Here is a 22846-nt window from a genome sequence, read left to right as displayed (position 1 = left end):
TTATTGGGTCTATACCTCTTCCTTTAGAGTAGGCCCATCATCTTATGATCTCATGATCCCATGATTTTTTCCTCTTTTCTAGGCTGATTTTCCTCCTTCTTTTTGGCTTCTTGTTAGTGTTGACTGGGAATCTTCCTAGAATTTCCATGGCATTCGTGTTGGCAAACTGTCCAACCTCTTGCCACGACAAACCTTCAATCATTTATTAATTTTTCCTCAATCTGCACCTGCCACTCAATCAACAAATAAATCCTTCCCACAAACAACAAAGTAACATATAATAACATTTAAGCTGTAACACCCTAAAATAGGACCAAAGAATTTTATGGGTATTTTAGGTATTTTAGCTTTAAAGTGTTTGGAATTTTGTGACATGGCATACCGATAATGTTTTCAATTATGATTTTTAGAAAATTAAATCAATTTCTGAAAATAAGTTTTAAATACATTTAACTTTGAAAATAGGACTGATTTGTAAAATATTCTAAATTGAGATTTTTTATGAAACAATTTAACCATATTTGAAAATCCAAGCTAAATTACCTCCATTCTCCAAGTTATTTCACGTAAAAATAACCCCCAAAATTTGTTCTTGTCGTCCCTTGTTCTCTCTTGCTATTCCAATCAATTTTGAACTCCAAATCGTAATTCATTTTAATTTCTATCATCTCCTTATTTATAAACATCTATAAAAATCAAGAAAAAAACCCAAAACACCATAGTTTTTTCCATTGTTAAGCTTTCGAGTTTTTTGAGTTTTCTGTCAAATGCTCCATTTTTCGTCATCAAAGGTAATGGTTCGATTTCTTATGAGTTTTTAATGTTATTTCGTCTTTAAAAACTGAATTATTAGCCATTAAATTGCATGTTTTAAATAAAACCAAAAATTGGGTCGTTAATGGCGAATTTCAGGATTTTGAGTAAAAATATGGTTTCAAAGTGTTTTTCAATTAGTTTTGACATGACTAAGGGGTTTCTAAACTTACTTTGAAGTTTTGTTAAAGAATTCTTGAATTTTAATAAATTTTCAAAAAATAGCCATAAAACATGTCGAAAAAGTCGATACTATGAATTAAGTATTTTATTATAGTTTAAAAGTTAAGAATTAGTTGTAGGTGAATCATAAGGTGAACATAATTGGTTTTAAGTGAAAAGATTAAGTATAGATCGAGATATTCGAATTTAAAGTTTGCTATGTTATAAGTTTCGGTTACATGGGAACATAGCTTAGGCTTATGTTTTTCATTGCTTGTGGTGAGTTCTTAGCTAATTATTGAATGCATTGTTGTGTTGAAGTTTCAAATTCGATAGGACCTTCTACGAGTAGAGATAAAGGCAAGGGAAAGCTAGATTGAGCTTTTGGCTTTTCGGCTAAAGCGTAATTGGTAAGTATTTGGAATAATTGTTTGTGGACATGATTCAATGTGTTATTTGTAAATTTGGTAGTATTCTAAACCCCTATTCTAAATTTTGAGTGTAAGCTTTCTCATACCTATGTTATCTTGTGAAAAATGTGCTTATGTGTTTATGAATATGTGAATTGAGATGGGATGGTATAACATGTGATATGTGGTTATCTTAATCATTGTGAAAGTGCAAATGTGTACATGATATGTATATGCTAAATGTTAGTGACAATGTTTTGCTAAAGATACAAATATGCAGTGATAGTGCATGGATAATCGGTAAGTGATATGTGTTTGATTTCAGATATTTTGGCCTTATGATCTTGAAACCGTTGAATATAGTTGGCATGCCATATGATTGTGAATACTCACCTATATGTACAGTGATTTTGGGTGTTAAGGCCCTGGGACATGTTGGAGGGATAAGGGAATGTAAGTTAAGCTCCATTCAACGGGACATGTAAGGGGAAATAAAGAGAGTGTTAGCTTTATGCTTCACTTTTGGAACATGTTTGACTCTATAAGTCTATGTTTGGTGTGTTGGAGATTTGCATATCTGATGACTGATGATAGATCTCACTTTTATATTTCATAGCTCAAGTGCCAAATTATCTTAAACTATGAATACGTGTGTACTGTGATAATGTGACCATTATGCAATTTATCTATAAACATGTTTTTGAGTATTGTGATATACACTTGAATGTTATACGTTATAAGAGTATTAATGCTATATGTGCTTGAACATTATGTAATTATATGTGTAATGTGATATATGCTTAAAAGTGAATATGTTTACCATGTAAAAGAACTAGTAATAATGGATGAGTAGGTATAATATGACACTAGAGTTGGAATTGTTGAGGTTATATTATATGGTTGTTTCTTTAATGCTTGATGAATTGTTTTCACTGTGGTTATTCTGAGCATTCATTGAGCTTGTTAAGCTCACTCACTCTTTTTAAACCCTTGCAGATTAGTAGGAAGTCGGTGTGAGCAGTATGGTTTCCAAAAAGTGATCCAAACAAGTCTATTTATTATTTCGTAGGTGTTTTATATTTATTTACGTTTTAGAAAATGAGGCAATGTGGTAGACTTGTTATAACCATGTTAACTCCTAAACATTTTGCTGGTTTTTGGTTCGGTTTATAATGATTACATGTTATTGTTATGCTTGGGTTCATGAACATGTGGATGGATTGGCGTTACTTGCTCAAAAACTATTTTGCAATATCGAACTGTTAATTAGGTCGTTGAATGATTATGTGTTGAAGTAATTGATGTATGATGTTTAAGAACTAAATTGGAAAGGATTAATTGCTTATGTATACTACATTTTTGAGCTATGGAGTAAAGGTATCGATAATCAAGTTTTAAAATCAATATTTCTGTGTTTTAAAACGTGCAGGAAGTCAGAATAGAGATTTGGTATCGATACCTTTGCTCGAGTATCGATACTCGGGGTTAAAATATCGATATTTCATGATAGGTACCGATAATTTTTGAGACTTTAGGTTTTTAATCGAAAAATAGAATGCAAGTCTGATATCGTTTTTCTAGGTGGTATTGATACCACTTAGAGAAAATATCAATACCCTAGTGTCAGTATCGATACCTAGGGACAAGTTTTGAGAATTTTGCTAAATAGACCTTATGCATGTTTAAAATTGTTTATAATACTAATTATTGTAAATTTAGCATGTAGCAATGGTATCTATCTTGAATGATTTACTTAAAACCTATATAAACAATAAAATGATGGACGTTTTATTTACAATGAGCTTTCTACTTGATGTATGTGACATGAGACGGTGGTGTGACATCCCGTATTCGGGCTTGGCGACCAGACCGGGTATATGGTGTTACATAAGCATAGTCCAAACTCCTCAATGTAATTTCCTAAAAGCACTAATAGAAAATCCTAAAATGCAACTAAACTCACCTAAGTACAGGCAATTAACCAAGTCTAAAGGCATAAAATATAACTCATTTCAAGAGTTATCAGGCATATACTCTATCGAAGGGTCCACCAAACCTCAAAGCTCGCTTTAATCAAGGCTTCGCCCAAGGGCACATTTGTAGACCTTAAATATTTAATAAATTTCTAACACTTTCCTTACTCGGGGGTCACATTATAAGCCTTAGTTCAATTAAAAGTACTCGAGTAGTACTTCACTAGGTGGGATGTTATAACTGGATTGACTTGTGATGAGATGATGATTCTTGACTTGTTATTATACACTGAATATACCGGAGTCTAGTATTTGTTGCGAATTATTGAGTTATATTTATAGTGATTCTAGCATGTTTCTGGGGGTGGATGTAAAGACAGGCTTGGTAATTGGTGCCTAAGCGTGTTTCGGGAGGGATGTTAGCCTACGGGCTAGACACTTGGTGTCCAGGTGTGTTCTTAATTGGATTGGCTTAGTTGAGCATTTTGGCGTGTCTTGGGTGGATAACCGAGTATTCTTATCTGTTTATATCGTTCATCGGGCAAATTTTCAATGGTTAAATGACATGGTGATGATATGTAATTGACATTTGGTTATGATGCCTTGTTAATGACATGTATATATTTTCATGATTTTTGGTACTATATTGTGACTTGATAATGTTGATATCGTTCAAATGAGATGATCAAATGACTTGTGTATATGATTTTCGCTTGTTGAATGCTTGTGGTTGACAGGGTTAATATTAGTTAAAGAGTTTGTTAATTATTAAGTAATGAATTCGGTAAGTTATATCGTTTCAACCTGTGAACTTACTAAGCTTCTGAAAGCTTACTTGTGTTGTTTTTTCATGTTTTCTTGTAGATATCATTTTGTGAAACCGACCAATCGGATCAAATTAAAATTCACACTATCCAACTATCTTTCGATAGATTTTGAAAACGTTTATTTTAGGACATATGGCATGCGATAGGAGTGAAGTTATATACATAAGTGTTTGATATTTTTAGAGTATGATTGAGACTTTCTAGCCATGTAAACTTGTTAATATAATGATGTGGTTGATTATGGTTAATGTGGTATGTGATGCTAAAATGGTGGAAATGGATTTGAAAGTTAAACTGCATGGTTGATGGATTATTGAAAGCCATATATATATAGTTGGTCTATGGTTATTTGTTTAATGATTAATAGATATGACATGGTACTTTAATTGTTGATTTAGGATATTTTTGTTGATTAGGTGAATTGGTATAACTATTGTTGAATACATGTCTAATTATATACTTTGATATACGGTTTGTTGGATGTGCATGAATTGGTGTCTTTGACACTTTGTATAATATTGTTAGGCAAGCTTGAATTGATTAGGAAATAACTTTGGATGTTAGTTGGGATTGTTGTTTGTGATGGTGCCCTATGGCATATTGGTTAGAACTAGGCAAATGACATGTTTTGATATGCTTTTGGTGTAATTTGAACAAGTTGAATGATGGGTAAATGACATGCTTGTAGCTTAAGTAAGCATGAAATATTTGACTTGCTATTGAAGATACATTTCAGGTCACACGACTTGACATGCGACCGTGTTCCATACATGTGTTCTTGGCGCGACTGTGTGATCTATGTAATTTTTGTTTTCATTTTGCACACACGACCACTGTTAGTTGCACAGTTGGAAGACATGACCGTGTGTCTCTTTCCACACAATTTTAGTCCTCACACACGGTTGAACAACACGACTATGTCCCATAGTATACACGGCCGTATGACCCTTGTTTTATGTTTTGACCTTACTTTTCTGTTTTGTTTCGAATTAGTCCCTACTTATTTCCAAATTGATTTTAGAGTTTCAAAACCTTGATTTAAGTATCGTTTTATATGAATAGTATAACTATTGAATGTTTATCTATTAATGAATGATTAAATTGAATTTTTGGATTTAAATTGCATATTATTGATTGTTTATTTGTCTTAGCATCCCTTAACCCTAATTTGATAACGAGACGGGACGAAGGATGTTATATAAATTGCAATTTTGCGATAGCAAAAATATAATTTCACCATTTTAATAGCCTATATCTTTATAATTTTTAAAGGACTAAATCAAATTTTTATATTTTTATGGGGGACCAAAGTGTAAATTTACCTTTATTAATTTAAAAGTTTAAAAATTTTAAAGGGCCTAAATAAAAATTTTTCCATTTTAGAGGGGCTGAGGCCCTTGCCAACACCCTCCTAGTTTTGCCCTTGAGTAGGAGATATCCTTGCCATATCATCTAGCCCCCGTGGTTAAGTCATCAACTTTAAAATATGATAATAAGCAACCAAAACCTTTATTTTCTTAAAAGGGGTAATGTAATTTTTTTTCACTTTTAAATTTGGCAATTAGATTCACTTTTAAATTTGGCAACTAAATTCATTTTGATCCTTGAATTTGGATTCCGTTAAAATTTGATGATGTGATCAATGTTCTTGAAACATGATTGGATTGGTTGGTTAAGATTGAGAATCGACCGATATATTGGCCCAAACAAAGGGCTTGAATACTGAATTGAAAACTACTCGAAACTAGTAAAAATAAAAAATTAGGACAAAAACTAATAGTTGAACTTGTTTAATAATTTTTTTATATTTTTTATAATTGTTAACTATTTATTTAATTATTGATGGTCTATAAGTTGAATAGATCAAATGATTGATTTGGGAACCAGTGGTCTGATCGTTGCAACCATTGATTCGATTATTAGAAAGAACACTGTATATGAGACTGTAAGATTGTACAATGTCATCGCCTAAAAATTTATATAATTTTTTTAAAATTTTCATGTAAATATATGGCACAATTTTAGAATGTTACATCATCATACTTTTATATTCTTTTCAAGTCAAGGAATCAACATGAATCTAGTTGCTAAGTTTAGATATCAAAGTGGATAAAAAAAGTACAATTATCAAATAAAAAGTATAGTTATGAAACTGAACTTAGTTGCCAAATTCAAAAGTAAAAAGTTAGATGAGAGAATATTTAATGCTAATAATATGACACATCATCATTAAATAAAATAAAAAATAGTAGAGAGCTTATAAATAAATGCTGATAATTTTATTCGAATATAATTAAATAATAATTAATTATAAATAAATGATAAAACCTTAAAACTCGTGACTCGAAACCCTAGACCCTTAAACTCAAGATCTTAAATCCAAAAGTTATTAATATTGATATATAATAGTTATGATTAATGTTTAATTATATTTAAATAAAATTATTAATATTTATTTACAAATCTTTCATATATTTTTGTTATTATTTATTGATAGTGCATGAGACTCATGTATTAATGTTGCATCAAATATTATTCCAAATTATATTACCCTTTAATTAATAATTACAAGAAATAATATAATTTATAATTATTTTTGATGTCTGTTTTACAATCTAAATAAAACATTGACACTAGCTCATCACTTCTTGTGCTTCAATTAATACTAATGAACGAGATAGGGTATCATATTCTCGGTCAGTTTTTCTTATTATGAATTAAATGGACGCTAATCCTTTTGCTTTCGTGATAATAATAATTAATTAAACTTTGAGAACAACCATCATTTATTGTGCTTCCCTGAATAAGATTCTGCGTCACTTCAGCTCATATTCATCTTGCTTTGCCTTTTGTTTTTGTTAGTCCACTGAGTGTGGGTGCCTGCTTGGGAATCTAAGATCAAGACGACTGCAGGCAGCAACGGGACGTAGATATGAATCTTCGAGATCTGCAATTCGGAGATTTAAGAACCGCGTTAGCTTAACGGACAAGCCTCACCTGTCGGCTCCTCTATTATATCCCATATCATAAAACATGACAACTTAACTACTTTTACTTACATAGCTTTGGTTTCTTTTCTTCTTTAGTTAAGCGTATTGGTGACGAAATGCCGTTAAAAGGAATCCAAGATTTGCCATTTTACCTTCTTCTTCTTCTTCTCTTCTCAACCCCCTCCGCCCTCATCCCTTCTTCTCTCAGCTTCCTACCCTTTCCCCATTGCTAAAGGTTTGTTTCTTTCACCTCTCTCTTCTTATTCTCTTTCCCATTCATTATATTCTTATAGCATTTGTATTTGCTGCAATTCCATGTCTTTTGTTCCTTGAATTCACCAACTTCTGGAAGTGGGTCTTCTTTTATCTTCCATTCTTTAGCTTTGCTCTGTTTTTTTCTTTACGGTTTCCAATATGTTCCATTCTATAGTTGTTTCGGCACTATGTTCTTCAACCTCAAGTTTTCTGTGTTTTCCTTTTGAAAAGAATGAACAATAAATGATGATTTTAGAGCTTCCAATGATTATAATTTTTTTAATTAAAAAAATTCGAGTCCTTTGTCTACAATACTACCACTCCTTGGAATCAAGGAATAGAATTAGCATTTCATTGAAAGACTACTTGTAGTTAAAGGTCATAAAAAGGCAGCAAAACCGCTTATGATAAACTGCCGTCACCTACTTAAAAAGCTTCACTCAATAACCTCAGATTAATTCAAAGTAAATAGCTTTGACATTGGGTTCTTTTTTGCCTATATTTTGAGCTGAAAAAGAGGACTTTGACTAACCAATATTGTCTTTTATTGTTTAATTTTAATTTAGTTTGGTAAACGCATATTTGTTCAATTGTTCTTATTATTTCTTTTCCCTGTGATGTAAGTATTGACTGGTTTTCACGATGATGGATATATATACATTTTAAAATTTGAAAATGCCATGGTGTTACGATTTTGTATCGCTTCCTTGCTTGCTAGCTTTACAATTCATTGCTTTCGCTTTACTGAAAAAAGGATTATGCTTTTGAACCCTTTTTGGTGACGACTTCACTTTACATAACGTTATGCTTACAATTTTTTTTCTTTTTTAATCTCCCTAAGATATGTTACCCTCTCTGCTCATCTCCTTGTTTAGTGACTCATTGATGCCTCAATATGATTGTTTTCTGTATGGAAAAAGGTGATCATTCTTTTAATCTTGCTAATTCCCAGATTTCAAGTTTAGACCTTCCCATAATTATATTTCTCTCTGAAAATTTAAATCTTTTGTCTGTCATGGAAAAAAAAGCCATTGTTACTGTTAAGAAAAGAGAAGAAAAGCAAAAGGAAAGCGAAAGCGAAAGAGCAAGAGAAAGCTTTAGGCTAAATTGATGTTTTAACTAAATGCATGATGAAAATTTTGTGAGGCATTGGATCTACTTGTCGTGATCATGTATTTACTTCTTTGTGTCACACCAATACTGCATGTGTTACATAACACAACTTCTTTCATTTCTGCCATTATTAACAAAAGTACATTTTCTAAATTTCTCATTGGTTTGCCAGGGGAATGAATGAAGACTGATGAGATGAAGCTGCCTTCCTATTTTGCTACATTTGCCTTCCTGTTTCTGTGTTTCCTTTCAGTAAACGTTGCCGACTTAGACTCAGATAAGCAAGCCCTCCTGCGATTTTCTGCCAGGGTTCCTCATGGTCGGAAACTTAACTGGAGCTCTGCTACTCCGGTATGCACTTCGTGGGTTGGCATCAACTGCACCAAGGATCAATCCCGTGTGATGGCTCTCCATCTTCCTGGTGTTGGACTACATGGTCCAATTCCAGCCAATACACTTGGAAAGTTGGATGCTCTCATGATCCTCAGCCTCCGGTTGAATAGTCTTAGCGGTAACCTTCCAACGGATGTACTCTCTCTTCCTTCTCTCCGTTACATATACCTTCAGCACAACAACTTTTCAGGTCGCATTCCTCCATCTCTCCCTCCCCATTTGAATTTCCTTGATCTCTCCTTCAACTCCTTGTCAGGCACCATTCCAGCCACAGTTCAAAACTTGACCAACCTCACTGGTTTAGAGCTTCAAAATAACTCCCTTACAGGACAGATCCCCAATTTCAACCTTCCAAGGCTTAAGCTTTTGAATTTGAGCTACAACAATTTAAATGGATCCATACCATCTTCCCTCCACAATTTCCCTGTTTCTTCTTTTGTAGGAAACCATATATGTGGGCCTCCATTGAACCAGTGTCTTACAATCAACCCTTCTTCACCTTCTCCTTCCCCTACTCACTTACCTCCATCAGCAAAACCAGGGAACTCTCATAAGAAACTAAGTACAGGTACTATAATTGCCATATCAGTTGGGGGTTCAGCACTAGTTTTATTATTGTTTCTGTTCCTAGTGCTGTGGTGCTTAACTAGAAAGAACTTTCAAGGCAGCTTTACATCAAAAGCTAATGGTGGAAGGACCGAAAAACCGAAGGAAGATTTCGGTAGTGGGGTGCAAGAGGCAGAGAAGAACAAGCTGGTTTTCTTTGAAGGTTGCTCGTATAATTTCGATCTAGAGGATTTGTTGAGAGCTTCTGCTGAAGTGCTTGGAAAAGGAAGCTATGGTACAACCTATAAGGCCATCTTGGAAGAAGGGACAACAATGGTTGTAAAGAGATTGAAAGAAGTAGTTGCAGGGAAAAGAGAATTTGAACTACAAATGGAAAATGTGGGAAGGCTTGGTCACCACCCAAATCTTGTACCTCTCCGTGCTTATTACTATTCCAAGGACGAGAAGCTGCTGGTCTATGACTATATACCAGCTGGCAGCTTTTCCTCATTATTGCATGGTACATTTATCTGAACCATACATCACATTACAATCATGTTAATTTGATGAACAAAGTTAAATTTAGATATGTTTGAAACTTCATTGCAGGAAGCAGGGAAAGTGGACGTCCCTTACCAGACTGGGATACAAGGTTAAAAATATGCTTGGGAGCAGCAAAAGGCATCACCCATCTCCATGCTTCTGGAGGTGGAAAATTCGTCCATGGGAACATCAAGCCCTCCAACGTCCTCCTCACTCAAGACTTGCATGGCTGCATTTCTGATTTCGGATTGACTTCTCTAATGAGTTCCCCAACCGTTCCTTCTAGAGCGGTAGGATACCGAGCTCCCGAGGCGATAGAAACTCGAAAGTTTACACAAAAGAGTGATGTCTATAGTTTCGGTGTGCTTCTCCTAGAGATGCTGACAGGCAAAGCAGCAGTAGTCCAAACATCAGGGCATGAGGATGTGGTGGACCTCCCGAGGTGGGTTCAGTCAGTTGTGAGAGAGGAATGGACTGCCGAAGTGTTCGACATAGAGCTGATGAAATACAACGACATTGAAGAAGAGCTGGTACAGATGCTTCAGATAGCAATGGCATGTGTGGCAAGGTTGCCGGACGTGAGGCCTAGCATGGAGGAAGTAACCAGGACGATTGAAGAAATCCGATCATCTGACTCTGAGAACCGGCCTTCATCAGATCAAGAAGTGGCTTAGTTATTGTGATTTGCAGGGCCTCCGTCCATTATACGTGTGATGTGATTATTTTAGGATTAGTAGAGAATGATTGACAATATGTGTATTGAGTATTGACCTCTATACCTATTCTTCAATTGCATTTATTTTTTTATTTTTATTTTTTGGTTTCCCTTTCTCCCAACTTATTATTAAGTACATGTACATATAAATATCTTGATTGAAATTATTAATAAACAACTACCACTAGCATATATATATATATATATTGGTTGCGGTTGCTCTATCACTCTAGTTCTCTAATATATATATATAAACAATTAAGGTAATTTCTTGTTATTCTTCCAGATTGGTTATCTCCCGCCTTTTTTTCCATTTCACTAACCCTTTTTTCTTTCTTCTTCTTATCCACTCCACATGTTTTCTCTCTTTTTAGTTTGCAGATATATTTTGTGGGTATCTTTGTTGTTTTCACAAGTCGTGATGGACATATGACATCACCTATTGTTCGCTAAAACTTCACCGGCCACTAGTAGTTTTTCTTGGAAAGTGGGTGACTTTTCGTCAGCTTCTTAATCTATTTCTATTTTGAGAGTATTTCAGAATAATGAATGATTTCACGAGTCGATTTAGACTCATATTGTCTTAAGTTTTATATGTTTTTTGTTTGTCTTCCCATTATTTAATAAGTTTTCATTTTTAGAATTTTTTGTCTGCTATTGTAGCACGTTTTTTAGTCTTATTGATGCATGTAACCGTAGTTTTAAAAGTGATTTTAAGGATGGTTTTATTGTTGTCCTCTATAGTTTGGTAACTGCTCGACTCTTTTTTCGATTTTGGCTTGCCGCTTTGGACCATTCGAGGTTTATTTTCTTATCATATTAAGTGCTTGCAATCACTCGATATATGTTATGCTTGAGTCGTGACAAGCCAATTGTCAACCTGTAATGATGTTTTATTGATGCTGAGGCTAAAGTATTTGTTGTGTTGATAGAATTTATCATTCACTATCTCTACGACGAGTGTTTGTTATTTTTTACCCTAAATTATATGGTTTCATTCATTGAATAAATTAATGAATTTACTTTTTGAATTTTCTAACTATTAATTGGTTCACATATTAACAAATTGACTTTAATAGCAATATGGGTCCCATTTATTATATTTCAATTTTGTTTAAATTAATTAAATTTTAACAATAAAATTTTGTTTATATAAATTAAATTTGTTAACAATAATATAATTAAAATTTTATATTTATCATTTAATCTAATAAATGATTTACATGTTAAAATTATTTTCTTTTCTTTTCTAATTGATATCTTTAATGCTCAGCCATGTTGTATTTTTATGATTTTTTTAATTTGCATTTTTATCGTATTATACGTACAATTTATAAAAATAAATACAACTTACTATAAAAATATTTTAATTAATAAATACAATCAATTCATATAATACTGAAAGGTATGTGAACTAATATACTATATACAAGATATAGACACATTTATGAATGTTTTTTATATTATGCAAGTGACATCTTCCATGATTGAATGAGTCTCATTTTTAATTGATGTTTATTAAAATAAAACGTTTTATTAATTTATTACGTGAAAATTCTTCAATTTATACTTTTTAACTTCCACACTTAGAAAATTATCCAATGTATAACCGTGAAGATCAAAATTAAAATAAATTTGATAAAATCTACTTAAAATAACATTATTTATATTTTTCTTTAATAGACTTCAATTTTTTAAATTATAATATATCCTTTAACATATATAAAATATGCAATATATAAAATTATTTTAAATAAAATTTTATCGTATAAAATGCAGTATAAAAAACTAGTTTTATTTATGTTTGTTATATGCCTATTCTGATTAAATTAATACCTAAATATACTTTCGTTTCTAAAGTGCTAAAATACAAATAAGAAGAAACTAAAATTGGGATTTTATTATATAAATATTATTTTAATTTTTAGATTAACTCAATCATTATTATATAAATATAAAATAGACAATAATTAGTTAATTAATAAATAATTTTAAATCGCTCAATCATTATCCAAAAAGGTTATTGAGTTTGAAGGTGAGATCAGCTCATTACTTGAAGTAGAGTACATGTCTAACTCAAACATCTCTATTATGTTAGAATTTAATTAAAGAAATTATATTATTGAAGTGTAATTTAGTTTTTATTTAAAATTTAATAAAAAGAACTGATGTCACAAATTAATCAAACACTAATCGATTAACGAAACTACTTTGATATCCTTTCATATGTAAAATAAGTTATATTATTTAAGGGTATTTTAATCTTTTATTTAAAAATAGTAATAAGCATATGATGATATTTGAAGTCATGTCAATTCCATTAATAAAATCTTAAATTTACTATTCAATCAAAGCTTTATTTTAATATTTGTATACATTTTAATTACATTATGCACACTTTATTAACATCATAAATTATATATCTATACTATTATTTAAATCTCGGGGTTTTTTTTGGCATAATTTAAATATCGATTTGGTGTTACAAGTCAATCGAGCACCTTTTAATTAAGAAAATTGCTTTGATGTCCTTTAGTATTTAAAATAAATTATATTATTTAAAAATACTTTAGTCTTTTTATTTAACCAAGTTAATTGTATTAATAAAACTATATTTTACCACTCAACCAAAGTTTTATTTTGATTCGAAATAGATTTTAATTTTATTATATGCACTCATTACCTCTATCAGTTGTATACCTATACTATTATTTAAGTTTTTATTTGAGTTGGTGTTACAAGTCAATCGAGCACCAACTTAATTAGTGAAATTACGAAAATGTCATTTTGTTATTAAAATTAATTATATTATTCAAGATACTTTAGTAGAAAAATTGTATATGGTGGGATTTAAACCTATGTTATTCATGTCAATAAAACATTAATTTTATAACTGAAGTAAATTTTTATTATATTATGATATTTACATTTTAATTGTATTATAGTAATTTATTACTTTAATCAATTGTATATATATTCGTAATGTTACTAATTGAGTTAGTGTCAAAAGTCAACTCAATAGTAACTAATAATAACATCACGTATAATACATTTAGTATTTTTTTAATATGAAGTATTTACTATTTAAATTTATTTACTCACAATTTAAGTTTTTTCTATTTTAATATTATACATATTCATTATTAATTAATTTTAAATTATACTGATTATTTATCTAATATTTGTATTTTAAATATTATGTTTGCGTGTGATAAGATTCCTCTTGTTTATATAAAAAACTGTTATCTCTCTCCCTCTGTTGTGAGTGCAAAATCAAGGGATTGCCGGTGGAGACGACGCGCTCGTTGAGGGCCAAGGAAGGAAGGAGGAAGAGAGAGAGAGAGATAAAAAGGAGAATCTGCTTCAAAGTTTCAAACTTTCCCGTCTCATATCTAATCCCCAATTTCTCTCTTTTGCTCTAGGTATATTTTCTTTTTTCTTTCACAACTTTCTTCTTCAATCTTTACTTTCACCGCGGTTGCTATATATTGTTCTTCATGTGATGGTTTTTTTCTGATTTTGTCTTCAGGTTCCTTCCTGTCCTCTTAGGATTCTTGTGGTCTGTTCAAAGCGTCATGGCCTCGAAGCGGATTTTGAAGGAACTCAAGGATTTGCAAAAGGATCCACCCACTTCTTGCAGTGCAGGTTCCTTTTCTTTTTCTGGACATACATAAATTTTATGCCCCTCCTGATAATAACTTCATTTATACCACTTTGTCTATTTTTCTTTTCTCTGGTTTCATGTACAATACGTGTCATTTATATACCCATGAATGTATTGAATTCCATTTAGGATTATATGTATTTGGCTGTATACTTATAACCTGTGCTCAAGCAAGCTTGCTTTTGTCCATCCCCAGTGCTTATCGCTGAAATTCCTTAACCATGGATGCTGAGGGTCGGACCCTCAACATGTCGAGGTTTTGTCTCTCTGTCGAGAGCGCTGATGGGTTCACAAAGCAGGTGCGCGTCTCGGGATGCCTGAATAGGCAGGAGCCAGAGTTACTGAAGAGCGAGCACATGGTGCCATGGTTGCCGAAAAGCTAGCTAATGGCAAGGCTCGAACTCAAGACCTCTACTATATAGAAGTCCTTGAGGGAGCCAGGGTACGGCTTGGGCTAGTGACCCTCAACAATGTAGCATGGGTCCGAAGTCCCTAAGTTTTTAGTCTACAAAATTTTCGATTCACATTCTTTAGACCTAACTTTGTCATGTGATGCTCTATTATGTCACTAACCTCGGGATGCTTGCACTTTTTTTTTTGTGATAGGACCTGTAGCTGAAGACATGTTTCATTGGCAAGCAACAATCATGGGCCCTTCCGATAGCCCTTATGCGGGAGGTGTATTTTTAGTTAGTATTCATTTTCCTCCAGATTATCCTTTCAAGCCCCCTAAGGTAGTTTGCTTCACCTGGATCGTTTTATTATCCCTTTTCTGTGTGTGTGAAATGTTGTTTGAGTGGTACGTCCTCTTTTCATGGATAATGCTGCCATCATGTTTAGGTTGCATTTAGGACCAAGGTTTTCCATCCAAACATCAATAGCAATGGGAGCATTTGTCTTGATATCCTAAAAGAACAGTGGAGTCCAGCCCTAACCATTTCCAAGGTTTGACCTTACTCCTGCTAACCTTATGGTATTTCATACACATGCAGAATCTCGGTTTTTGGCCGACTATGGCTGCACAAAAGTTTCTCTGGTGTTACTTTTAAATGATTTCAATATCCTTGGGTAAAATTAGTTTCTATTGGTTATAAGTTAGACTTGCATTTTACGAGTTTGTATGCATTTCCAACACACGAACAATCACTACCGTTACTCCCCGAGTTTAATTCTTTCTGGGAATTGAATAATTAATATCAGAAGAGAAAGACCAACCTTGATCAAATATCATTGGCAATACGCACCAACTTTAGCCACTTTAGAAAATGAACCATTATATTGTTGTTGTTACTATCCTTCTTTGCATTGGCTTCTGCCGCTGATTGGAAATTTAAGTAATTTATGGTCTTAAATATCATTAGAGCTTGTCTTAGAATAAGATAACATGGTAAAAAAAGAGTTCTCCAATGCAAAACCAGGTTCTGCTCTCGATCTGCTCGTTGTTGACTGATCCAAACCCTGATGACCCACTTGTTCCGGAGATTGCGCACATGTATAAGACTGATCGGGCAAAGTATGAAGCTACAGCACGTGGCTGGACCCAGAAGTATGCTATGGGATGATGGTGGTTAGTGGGTAATACGTATTGGCTTTTGTACGATGCCATGTATGTGTTAAAACCTTCATATGTTTTGGTTTGGGAAGGAACTTGTGATTGTGCTTAGATTTGGATTTAAATTATGTGGACATCTTATATCAAAGGTGGGTCTATGGTTGTAAGAGAGAATGCCATTCCATTCCTTGTCTTTTTATAGCTTGTTATATGATGAAGCATTTCCTAAAACTTTCATGCTTATAAATGGAGGATTATGGTTTGACTACAAAATTTTTAACAGTTAAAAATATGCCATCAGTCCTTGTGCTCCTCCAACATTTGGAATTTAGTCCCTATATTAAAATTGTTAAATTTTTTTATTAAATTCAAGTTATTATAATATCACTTTTTTTATTTCAAAATTTCACACTAATATGTTTAATAAAAAACATTTAACAGGGTCAAAATTTAAAAAATAGAAAGTATGAGATTGAATTTCAAATTTTTTGAAAAGTGCAGGGACTGATGAGTTGAGGTAAGAAACCATCATGTCAAATAGTTATATCCATAAATGGACAACCCAACCCTTAGGGCAACTGAAAACAGTTGCCAAACTTTAGGTAAAACGAATCGTAATTCTTTAACCACAACCTCATAATAGGGTTGTTGGTATAGCTTGAAGCTTAAGAATTTCTTTAATTAATTTTAAATTATACAGACTTGAATGGAACAACTGGATTTCAGCACTGAAAATTTCTTGTTCCACAACATTAATTATTTTACTTACGGAGCATAAATTAAAAATTAAATCTTTTATTTTTTCAATTATTGACCCATTACTTTTTTTTCCTTCCAAATTTGCTTCTATGAATGTATTTAATAGGTAAATTTTAATTAAAAAATACTAATTATATAAATAAAATAACTAAATCTTGCGATAATTGTAATAAAGGATTAGTCGGAAAAAGAATATTTTAGAAATTAGTGGCATATTTTGATCTAAAAATTTTTAGTTATTCTAAAATATAAAATAGAAACTAGAAAAATTCAACCTGTTGGCAACAGCGAAAAACATGGGGGTATATGAGTAAATTGAGATGCAAAAGGCAAGGATCTAAACAGTCAGAGAACAGGTCAGTCCTTCGAAGCTTGAGCGTGCTTGACTCTATTCCTGTTTGTGTTGGAGACTTTGGGTTTCTAATCTACTACTCTGTTTCCTTCATTGATTTTTCAGAAGCTTTTCATACCCAAAATTTTCTGCTTACTCATTCTTTATTTAATTTCTACTTCATTAGATTCCTTAAACCGCAAGGTTACTTTAATTTTCGCATCTAGTATTGGATTCTTTTTATTGTCACCAATCTAATCGGAAAATCAAGCCTTAATCTTTACAGGTAAATTAGCCGTCGCTTTGTTCTAAGTTGGTAATTGACGGGTGTTCTATTAATCTTCTTAGCTTGCATTCCTAGCTTGCTTTTCTCTTTGTTTCCATTTGTAGAGTACTTTCAGATTACTCTTTTACTTTTCTGTTTCCTTTCTTGCTATTTGTTAAAATTCTGATAATTCAAGTGAAAAAGCTATGTCTAAATGTCGTTGGAATTGTTGTTGCATTTTGACTATTTGTTCAATCGAATGAGAATTTCATTTTTGGAGGATTTTCTTTTGCTTTATTGGCAAGGATTTGAGAAAGCAAATAGCATGATTTGGTTTTGTATATCATAATTTTGGGTTTGAAAAACAGGATGGACTGTAACTTGTTCAGAAATGTAAATACATACCCTTAGGGTTTTATCCAAGTATTGTTTATTAGGAAATAATACAGCTATTATGCCTTTTGAAGTTTATTGCCTGTGTGGAAGTAGTGTGGATTTACTTTTAACTTGTTTAAGATTGATTATTGTGTATAAATTGATAGTTAAAATTGTTTCTTTACCATGGACTTAGTCTGCAATGTCTGGACTTTGATGTCTTCCCAACTTTCAGGGGTACTGATACATTGCTGCAGTTGGCGTTTTGGCATTTTTCAAATATGGGACATTGCTTCTCTAAGGTAAGTGCTCTTAGCACATTTTATTTATTTTATAGCATGCAATTTTGGTTTTCTCGCCTAATAGTTATCGTTCTGGTTCTCGGGTTTTCTGCATTTATTTATCTATTAGTGAATAACATTTTGATAGGTTTAGTAACTGTACTGCAGCAAGAACAGGGTATAATCCTTTGGTCTTTTGAGTTTTTAATGACTTAATAATATATCTGATGAGAGAATTATGTTGGCCAAGATGCAATGAATCTTTAATTAAATAAACCAAAAAATATTCTGAAACTTTTCAAAATTAAAGTTTGCTGATATTTTACGTCCATTATTGGACATGCAAATTTGTTCTGAAACATTTTTCATCCAATTTAAAATTCTCAGAGTTCTTGCATTTATTTAAAGCTGTTGAACGGTTGTCAGCATGACATTTGTTGATACAGGTCTGGGTTGTGGAGAAGTGTGGTTTACATTGTGGTGCTTACAGCCCGATATGCTGGTTCAAAAGGTGTTTTTTTTGGCAGATTTTGGGTAGTTAAATGTCTTCCACACTTCCTACAAGACTTGAACTAGATAGTCGTATTTGCCGTCGGTCCTCCTGTACCCTTTCTCCATTCCCAACATTGTCAAGCCCATCATCTCTAGTGATGCTTCCCTCATCAGATTTTTCTTTGCTTATAAACTCAACACCCTGTTGTATTTCATCGATCAGTAGTCTCATCATCATCATTCAGCCCATTTCTACAATCATCAAAACTCACCTTTCTTTTATCATTGCTGATACACTTGCTCCTTCCAGGTTTACTATTTCATCTTCCTCCACTTGCATCCTTAGCATTTTTAGAGCTTAGAGGTTTGACAGTGTTGGGAATGGAGAAAGGACGCAGGAAGAGGAAGATGAAATAGTAAACCTAAAAGGAGCAAGTGTGTTAGCAACAGCAAAGAAAGTGATGTCCATGCGGATGTTGATGACAAGGTGGGTGATGGTGTTGGTGAGTAGGATGATGATGATGGTGATAATGTTTTAATTCTTTATTCTGTCAACATGGTGGATAGATGTGCAGGAGGAAGCCATGCTGGAGACTGCATTGTTGGTGATTGGTTAAAAGGAGAGTATTGTATTAAATGCAATAGCAGCAGTGGCTAGGTTTTGGTCTGCAGCAAAAATGGCTGCCCAATTGCTTTCCATGAGGTGTGCATAACTTGGAAACTCGAATTTGATTATATGGGTAAATTCTATTGACCTTATTGTTGGTACAAGCAACAAGTGGCCAAGTTCAAACAGCTGAGAATGAAAGCTATGTTGACAAAGAAGGAATTGTCCAACTTCATATGTTTGAGAAGGGATGGTGGAAGTGAAGAGAAGCAAGAAGGTAAAATGGTGAATATGAAAGGAATGAGTGTGTCAACAATGGCAAGGGAAGTCGGTTTTGGTGATAGCGGAAATGGGCTTAAATGATGATGGTAAAAGAAACATGGGTGTTGAGTTTATAAGCATAGAAAAATCTGATGAGGGAAGCATTTTTAGAGCTCATGGGTTTGACAATTTTGGGAATAGAGTTGGTTCTGGTGATTGTGGGAATGGGCTGAATGATGATGATAAAGGGCCATTCATAATAATTACGATGAAACATAGGTGTTGAGTTGATAAGCAAACTGATGGGTTTGACAATGTTGGGAATGGAGAAAGGATGCGGGAGGATATAAAAATTTCTTTGTGAAGATGATGAAATTGATGAGGATCGATAGCAAATACGGCCATCCCATTCAAGCCTTATAGGAATTGTGAAAGACACTTACATGCCCAAACTTTGCCAAAATACCATCAAAAACCCAAAAGCACCTTTCCTAGCTTCTTAACCACCATACGCAGCTCTTAGCATCACTGTGTGAATTACCCTTCTCCTGCACAACCTAGACCTATATCAACAAAAGTCATGATGACAATTGTTCGAGAACTTTAAATAAAAAAGCTAAAAATGCAAGAACTCTGAGCTGAAGAATATGCAGATCCTACCGTTTATATGTTCTTATATAGCTACGGCATTTTGTTCCTTTTTTGGTAGTGTTTGTTGCAAACTGTTCACACTAATAATAGGCCATAATTGTTTTTTTTAAATATATATACATGTGTTTGCTATATAGTTTCTCAGGTGAACTGGTTTTCTAGACCTCTTTGTTGACTAACTATCATTTATTTTTTGTAAAAGTTCTGTTTAACATTTATTTATAAAAAAGAAAACAGACATTTTACCATACTACTGATAAGTCTAATGCCTAAAGATTCTACTGTCTTGCCTTCGGGAATGGGGTTCAGTCCGAGAAAGCCATTCAATGGTTTTGTTAATGATGTTTTCTTTTAACTAACAAAGATGATGGTTTAGTCTTTACCGGCTTTTTTTTGTCTCAACACTTACTGCAATCCTGCGTGGGTTATCAGTTCTACCTGGTTAAAGTTGTTTGATACCTGTGTTACTTGTAGGATAAGTCTGACGGATCTGATTCAGAACAGGCTGTTGAGTTTGTTGGTGGAAATGTGCACCGGGTTACCTCTAAAGAAGATTGGGATCAGAAGTTGTCTGAAGCAAAGAGAGATGGCAAGATTGTAAGCTTCTTATTACTTTCTACTCAGGCAAGGTAACAGGGCAGTAGTAACGATGCTAGAGGATTTCCCATCATTTCTCAAACCTCTCTTCGTTTAATTTCTATACCCTTGGGAGTAAAACTCTATCCGTTTTAATATGTTCTCACACATGAAAATTCTATGTGAATAGCTATATCTACGATGGCCGCTTCTTTATGGATTCCTTTCTCCTTTAATTTGCCTTTTCCTGGAAAGACTACATGCCCTGAGTTCACTCATAAGCCTTGCATGTTTACTTGAGAATTTGTTGTTTTTATGAATCCCTTGATTTATCTAATGTCTAAAGCCCAATGATTTATCAGGTTATTGCAAACTTCAGTGCGACATGGTGTGGGCCTTGTAGAATGCTTGCACCATTTTATTGTGAACTCTCAGAGAAGCACCCTTCTCTGATGTTCTTGTTGATAGATGTTGATGAACTAACTGTAAGTATTGAAACGTCTATCTGCCACCTCCAACTTTATATATGCATGTCATGTGTGTTTCTGTATGCGTTATATTCTTTTTCATTTGTCTAGTGATTAAAAGAGTGGTCTGCTATATGGACTGTATCCTGACAATTTACTCTTTTGGTACTGTCAGTGGAATTGTCTTATCAACAGCTTCGCCTTGCATAAAAACCAAATTTAGCTCGATATATATGAGTGGCAGTCATTCACTCAATTATCAGTAGCAAATAGACCTGTTCATGTGGACCTGACCATCAAGCCAACGTGATCAATCAAACATGAGCCCAATTTGACCATAAAGAGCCAACTACTCACCCGAAATGGCCTAAACCTAAAGTGACCAAAACCTGATATGATTCTAACCCTTGATGACCTGATCTGAACCTAAAACTGACCTGAACTAAGATCACCAAAAAATTTAAAACTTGAATTGGCACAAACTAGATTGATTCGACCCAAAGCAAACCTGATCCATCCAATGACAGGTTTAGTAGCAAATATATAGGATCCCAAGCGGGCAAGCATTCTATTAGCTTTATCTTGATAACTCGCAGGCTCGAATCAGGCAGAAAAAGTTTAGGGTTGTATAATAGTGAGCAGTGGGTCAGTCTCCACATATAGCTAGGGGAGATAAATCTATATATATGTATGTATATGCAAAAAAGTGACATTTTAGTTGATTATTTATACTACTATCATTACTATAAAGAAGCCAAATTGATTGGTGATACAGGATTTCAGCACCTCACGGGATATTAAAGCCACTCCTACATTTTTCTTTCTTAAAGATGGGCAGCAAATAGACAAGCTTGTTGGAGCAAACAAGCCAGAGTTGCAGAAGAAGCTTACTGCTGTTCTAGATTCGGTGGGGAATCATGGGAAATGACATTTGTGAGGTTTCCAGTTTCAAAGACTTGGCAGTACCTTCTTTTGTGTCTGTGTTTGTGTTGTTGTGAGCTTTGGTTGAATGGGGTGTATTTGTAAACTGTTGTTTGTTATATAAGTGTAATATTTGCAATGCCTGGTTGCATCAACGACCCTCGTTTATCAATGACCTTGTTAAGGTTGTGCAGCTTCATTCACTCTATTTTTCAAAGGTTTTTTTTTTCTTTTTCACGTCCATGTGATTTGTGATATGCTACTACTCTTCCTATTGTTCTTTTTATATTTTTGACAAGTGGTCTGGGATAGGGATTGTCTATCGATCAAATCGATGGCAAACTAAAGATTCGAACACAAGTACTTTGTAACTCCACTATAGGTGGATGTGTATGGTTTTTTCTTTTTAAAAAAGAAACTATTAATCTGTACGGAAATATACATTTTTATGAGGTATGATAATAAATAGCTTCATATAGATGTAGAGTAGACAGATGGGTGAAGTAGCTGTAATTAACTATTCAGATTTTCAGATTTCAACATTTTATTGTAATTATCTTTTTTTAAAAAGAAAGTGATGTATGCTTTGGTGTTTTTGGTTTGTTAAAGGAAAAGTGATGATCCCAATTAGGATGGTGTCAGAGGAGAGCCTGGATGGACCCTTTTCTGCCTTTATACTAAAAAGTGGGGCATTCGGTGGCAAGTCTCCATTCCATAGTGGAGTGTGGACCCTTAAACAATATTCTACAGCCTCAATTTTATAACATAATGAGTCAACCTTGTTTGAATTAAAATACCTTAATATCCTTACTTTCCTATCACATCACTTTATTTTAATTGAAAACACTTTGGCAGAGGGCCTTCCCCTCTAATTTCTTGCGATGCCAATGCCAGCTCATTCTTT

At 33.4% G+C, this 22846-nt stretch overlaps 3 protein-coding genes across 7 annotated transcripts; all 3 read left to right on the top strand.

Annotated features, from left to right (window-relative positions):
• The first annotated feature begins 7066 nt into the window (after positions 1 to 7066).
• LOC105777737 (probable inactive receptor kinase At5g58300) lies at positions 7067 to 10838 on the top strand. 2 transcript variants are annotated; one of them, XM_052621728.1, is made up of 4 exons: positions 7067 to 7410; positions 8716 to 9504; positions 9601 to 10002; positions 10092 to 10838. In XM_052621728.1, the coding sequence occupies exons 2-4, from the start codon at positions 8724 to 8726 to the stop codon at positions 10697 to 10699; spliced, it is 1791 nt and encodes a 596-aa protein (XP_052477688.1). In that variant the 5' UTR covers positions 7067 to 7410; positions 8716 to 8723; the 3' UTR covers positions 10700 to 10838. The 2 variants fall into 2 exon arrangements, with proteins under 2 accessions (XP_052477688.1, XP_012456590.1); XM_012601136.2 differs by having other exon boundaries at positions 7068 to 7410; positions 8716 to 10002.
• A 3135-nt stretch (positions 10839 to 13973) lies between these two features.
• LOC105776189 (ubiquitin-conjugating enzyme E2-17 kDa) lies at positions 13974 to 16187 on the top strand. Of its 3 annotated transcripts, none has more exons than XM_012598718.2 (5): positions 13980 to 14162; positions 14270 to 14385; positions 15011 to 15138; positions 15245 to 15349; positions 15823 to 16187. In XM_012598718.2, the coding sequence occupies exons 2-5, from the start codon at positions 14316 to 14318 to the stop codon at positions 15964 to 15966; spliced, it is 447 nt and encodes a 148-aa protein (XP_012454172.1). In that variant the 5' UTR covers positions 13980 to 14162; positions 14270 to 14315; the 3' UTR covers positions 15967 to 16187. The 3 variants fall into 3 exon arrangements, with proteins under 3 accessions (XP_052477689.1, XP_012454172.1, XP_012454173.1); XM_012598719.2 differs by lacking the exon at positions 13980 to 14162 and adding an exon at positions 14601 to 14846 and having other exon boundaries at positions 14264 to 14385; XM_052621729.1 differs by lacking the exon at positions 15245 to 15349 and having other exon boundaries at positions 13974 to 14162.
• Positions 16188 to 17006: 819 nt separating this feature from the next.
• On the top strand, positions 17007 to 22179 carry LOC105776188 (thioredoxin H9). 2 transcript variants are annotated; one of them, XM_012598714.2, is made up of 5 exons: positions 17007 to 17071; positions 17922 to 17988; positions 20453 to 20575; positions 20917 to 21039; positions 21797 to 22179. In XM_012598714.2, exons 1-5 carry the CDS (start codon positions 17022 to 17024, stop codon positions 21947 to 21949), a joined length of 516 nt encoding a protein of 171 aa, XP_012454168.1. In that variant the 5' UTR covers positions 17007 to 17021; the 3' UTR covers positions 21950 to 22179. The 2 variants fall into 2 exon arrangements, with proteins under 2 accessions (XP_012454168.1, XP_012454170.1); XM_012598716.2 differs by lacking the exon at positions 17007 to 17071 and adding an exon at positions 17078 to 17332.
• Positions 22180 to 22846: the final 667 nt, after the last annotated feature.

The sequence above is a fragment of the Gossypium raimondii genome, chromosome 10, assembly GCF_025698545.1.
Source record: "Gossypium raimondii isolate GPD5lz chromosome 10, ASM2569854v1, whole genome shotgun sequence".
Taxonomy (NCBI): Eukaryota; Viridiplantae; Streptophyta; class Magnoliopsida; order Malvales; family Malvaceae; genus Gossypium; species Gossypium raimondii.
The sequence above is the reverse complement of the archived record's forward strand: the minus strand, read 5'-3'. Positions and strand labels throughout refer to the sequence as shown.

Excerpts from the sequence above, each read along its gene's own strand:
- LOC105777737 (XM_012601136.2), top strand. The coding sequence starts at position 8,724 with ATGAAGACTGATGAGATGAAGCTGCCTTCCTATTTTGCTACATTTGCC. Across the intron at positions 10,003-10,091 it reads CTTTTCCTCATTATTGCATG|GAAGCAGGGAAAGTGGACGT; the intron begins GTACATTTATCT and ends ACTTCATTGCAG.
- LOC105776189 (XM_012598718.2), top strand. The coding sequence starts at position 14,316 with ATGGCCTCGAAGCGGATTTTGAAGGAACTCAAGGATTTGCAAAAGGAT. Across the intron at positions 15,139-15,244 it reads ATCCTTTCAAGCCCCCTAAG|GTTGCATTTAGGACCAAGGT; the intron begins GTAGTTTGCTTC and ends CATCATGTTTAG. Across the intron at positions 15,350-15,822 it reads CAGCCCTAACCATTTCCAAG|GTTCTGCTCTCGATCTGCTC; the intron begins GTTTGACCTTAC and ends ATGCAAAACCAG.
- LOC105776188 (XM_012598714.2), top strand. The coding sequence starts at position 17,022 with ATGAGTAAATTGAGATGCAAAAGGCAAGGATCTAAACAGTCAGAGAAC. Across the intron at positions 17,989-20,452 it reads TGGGACATTGCTTCTCTAAG|GATAAGTCTGACGGATCTGA; the intron begins GTAAGTGCTCTT and ends TGTTACTTGTAG. Across the intron at positions 21,040-21,796 it reads TAGATGTTGATGAACTAACT|GATTTCAGCACCTCACGGGA; the intron begins GTAAGTATTGAA and ends TTGGTGATACAG.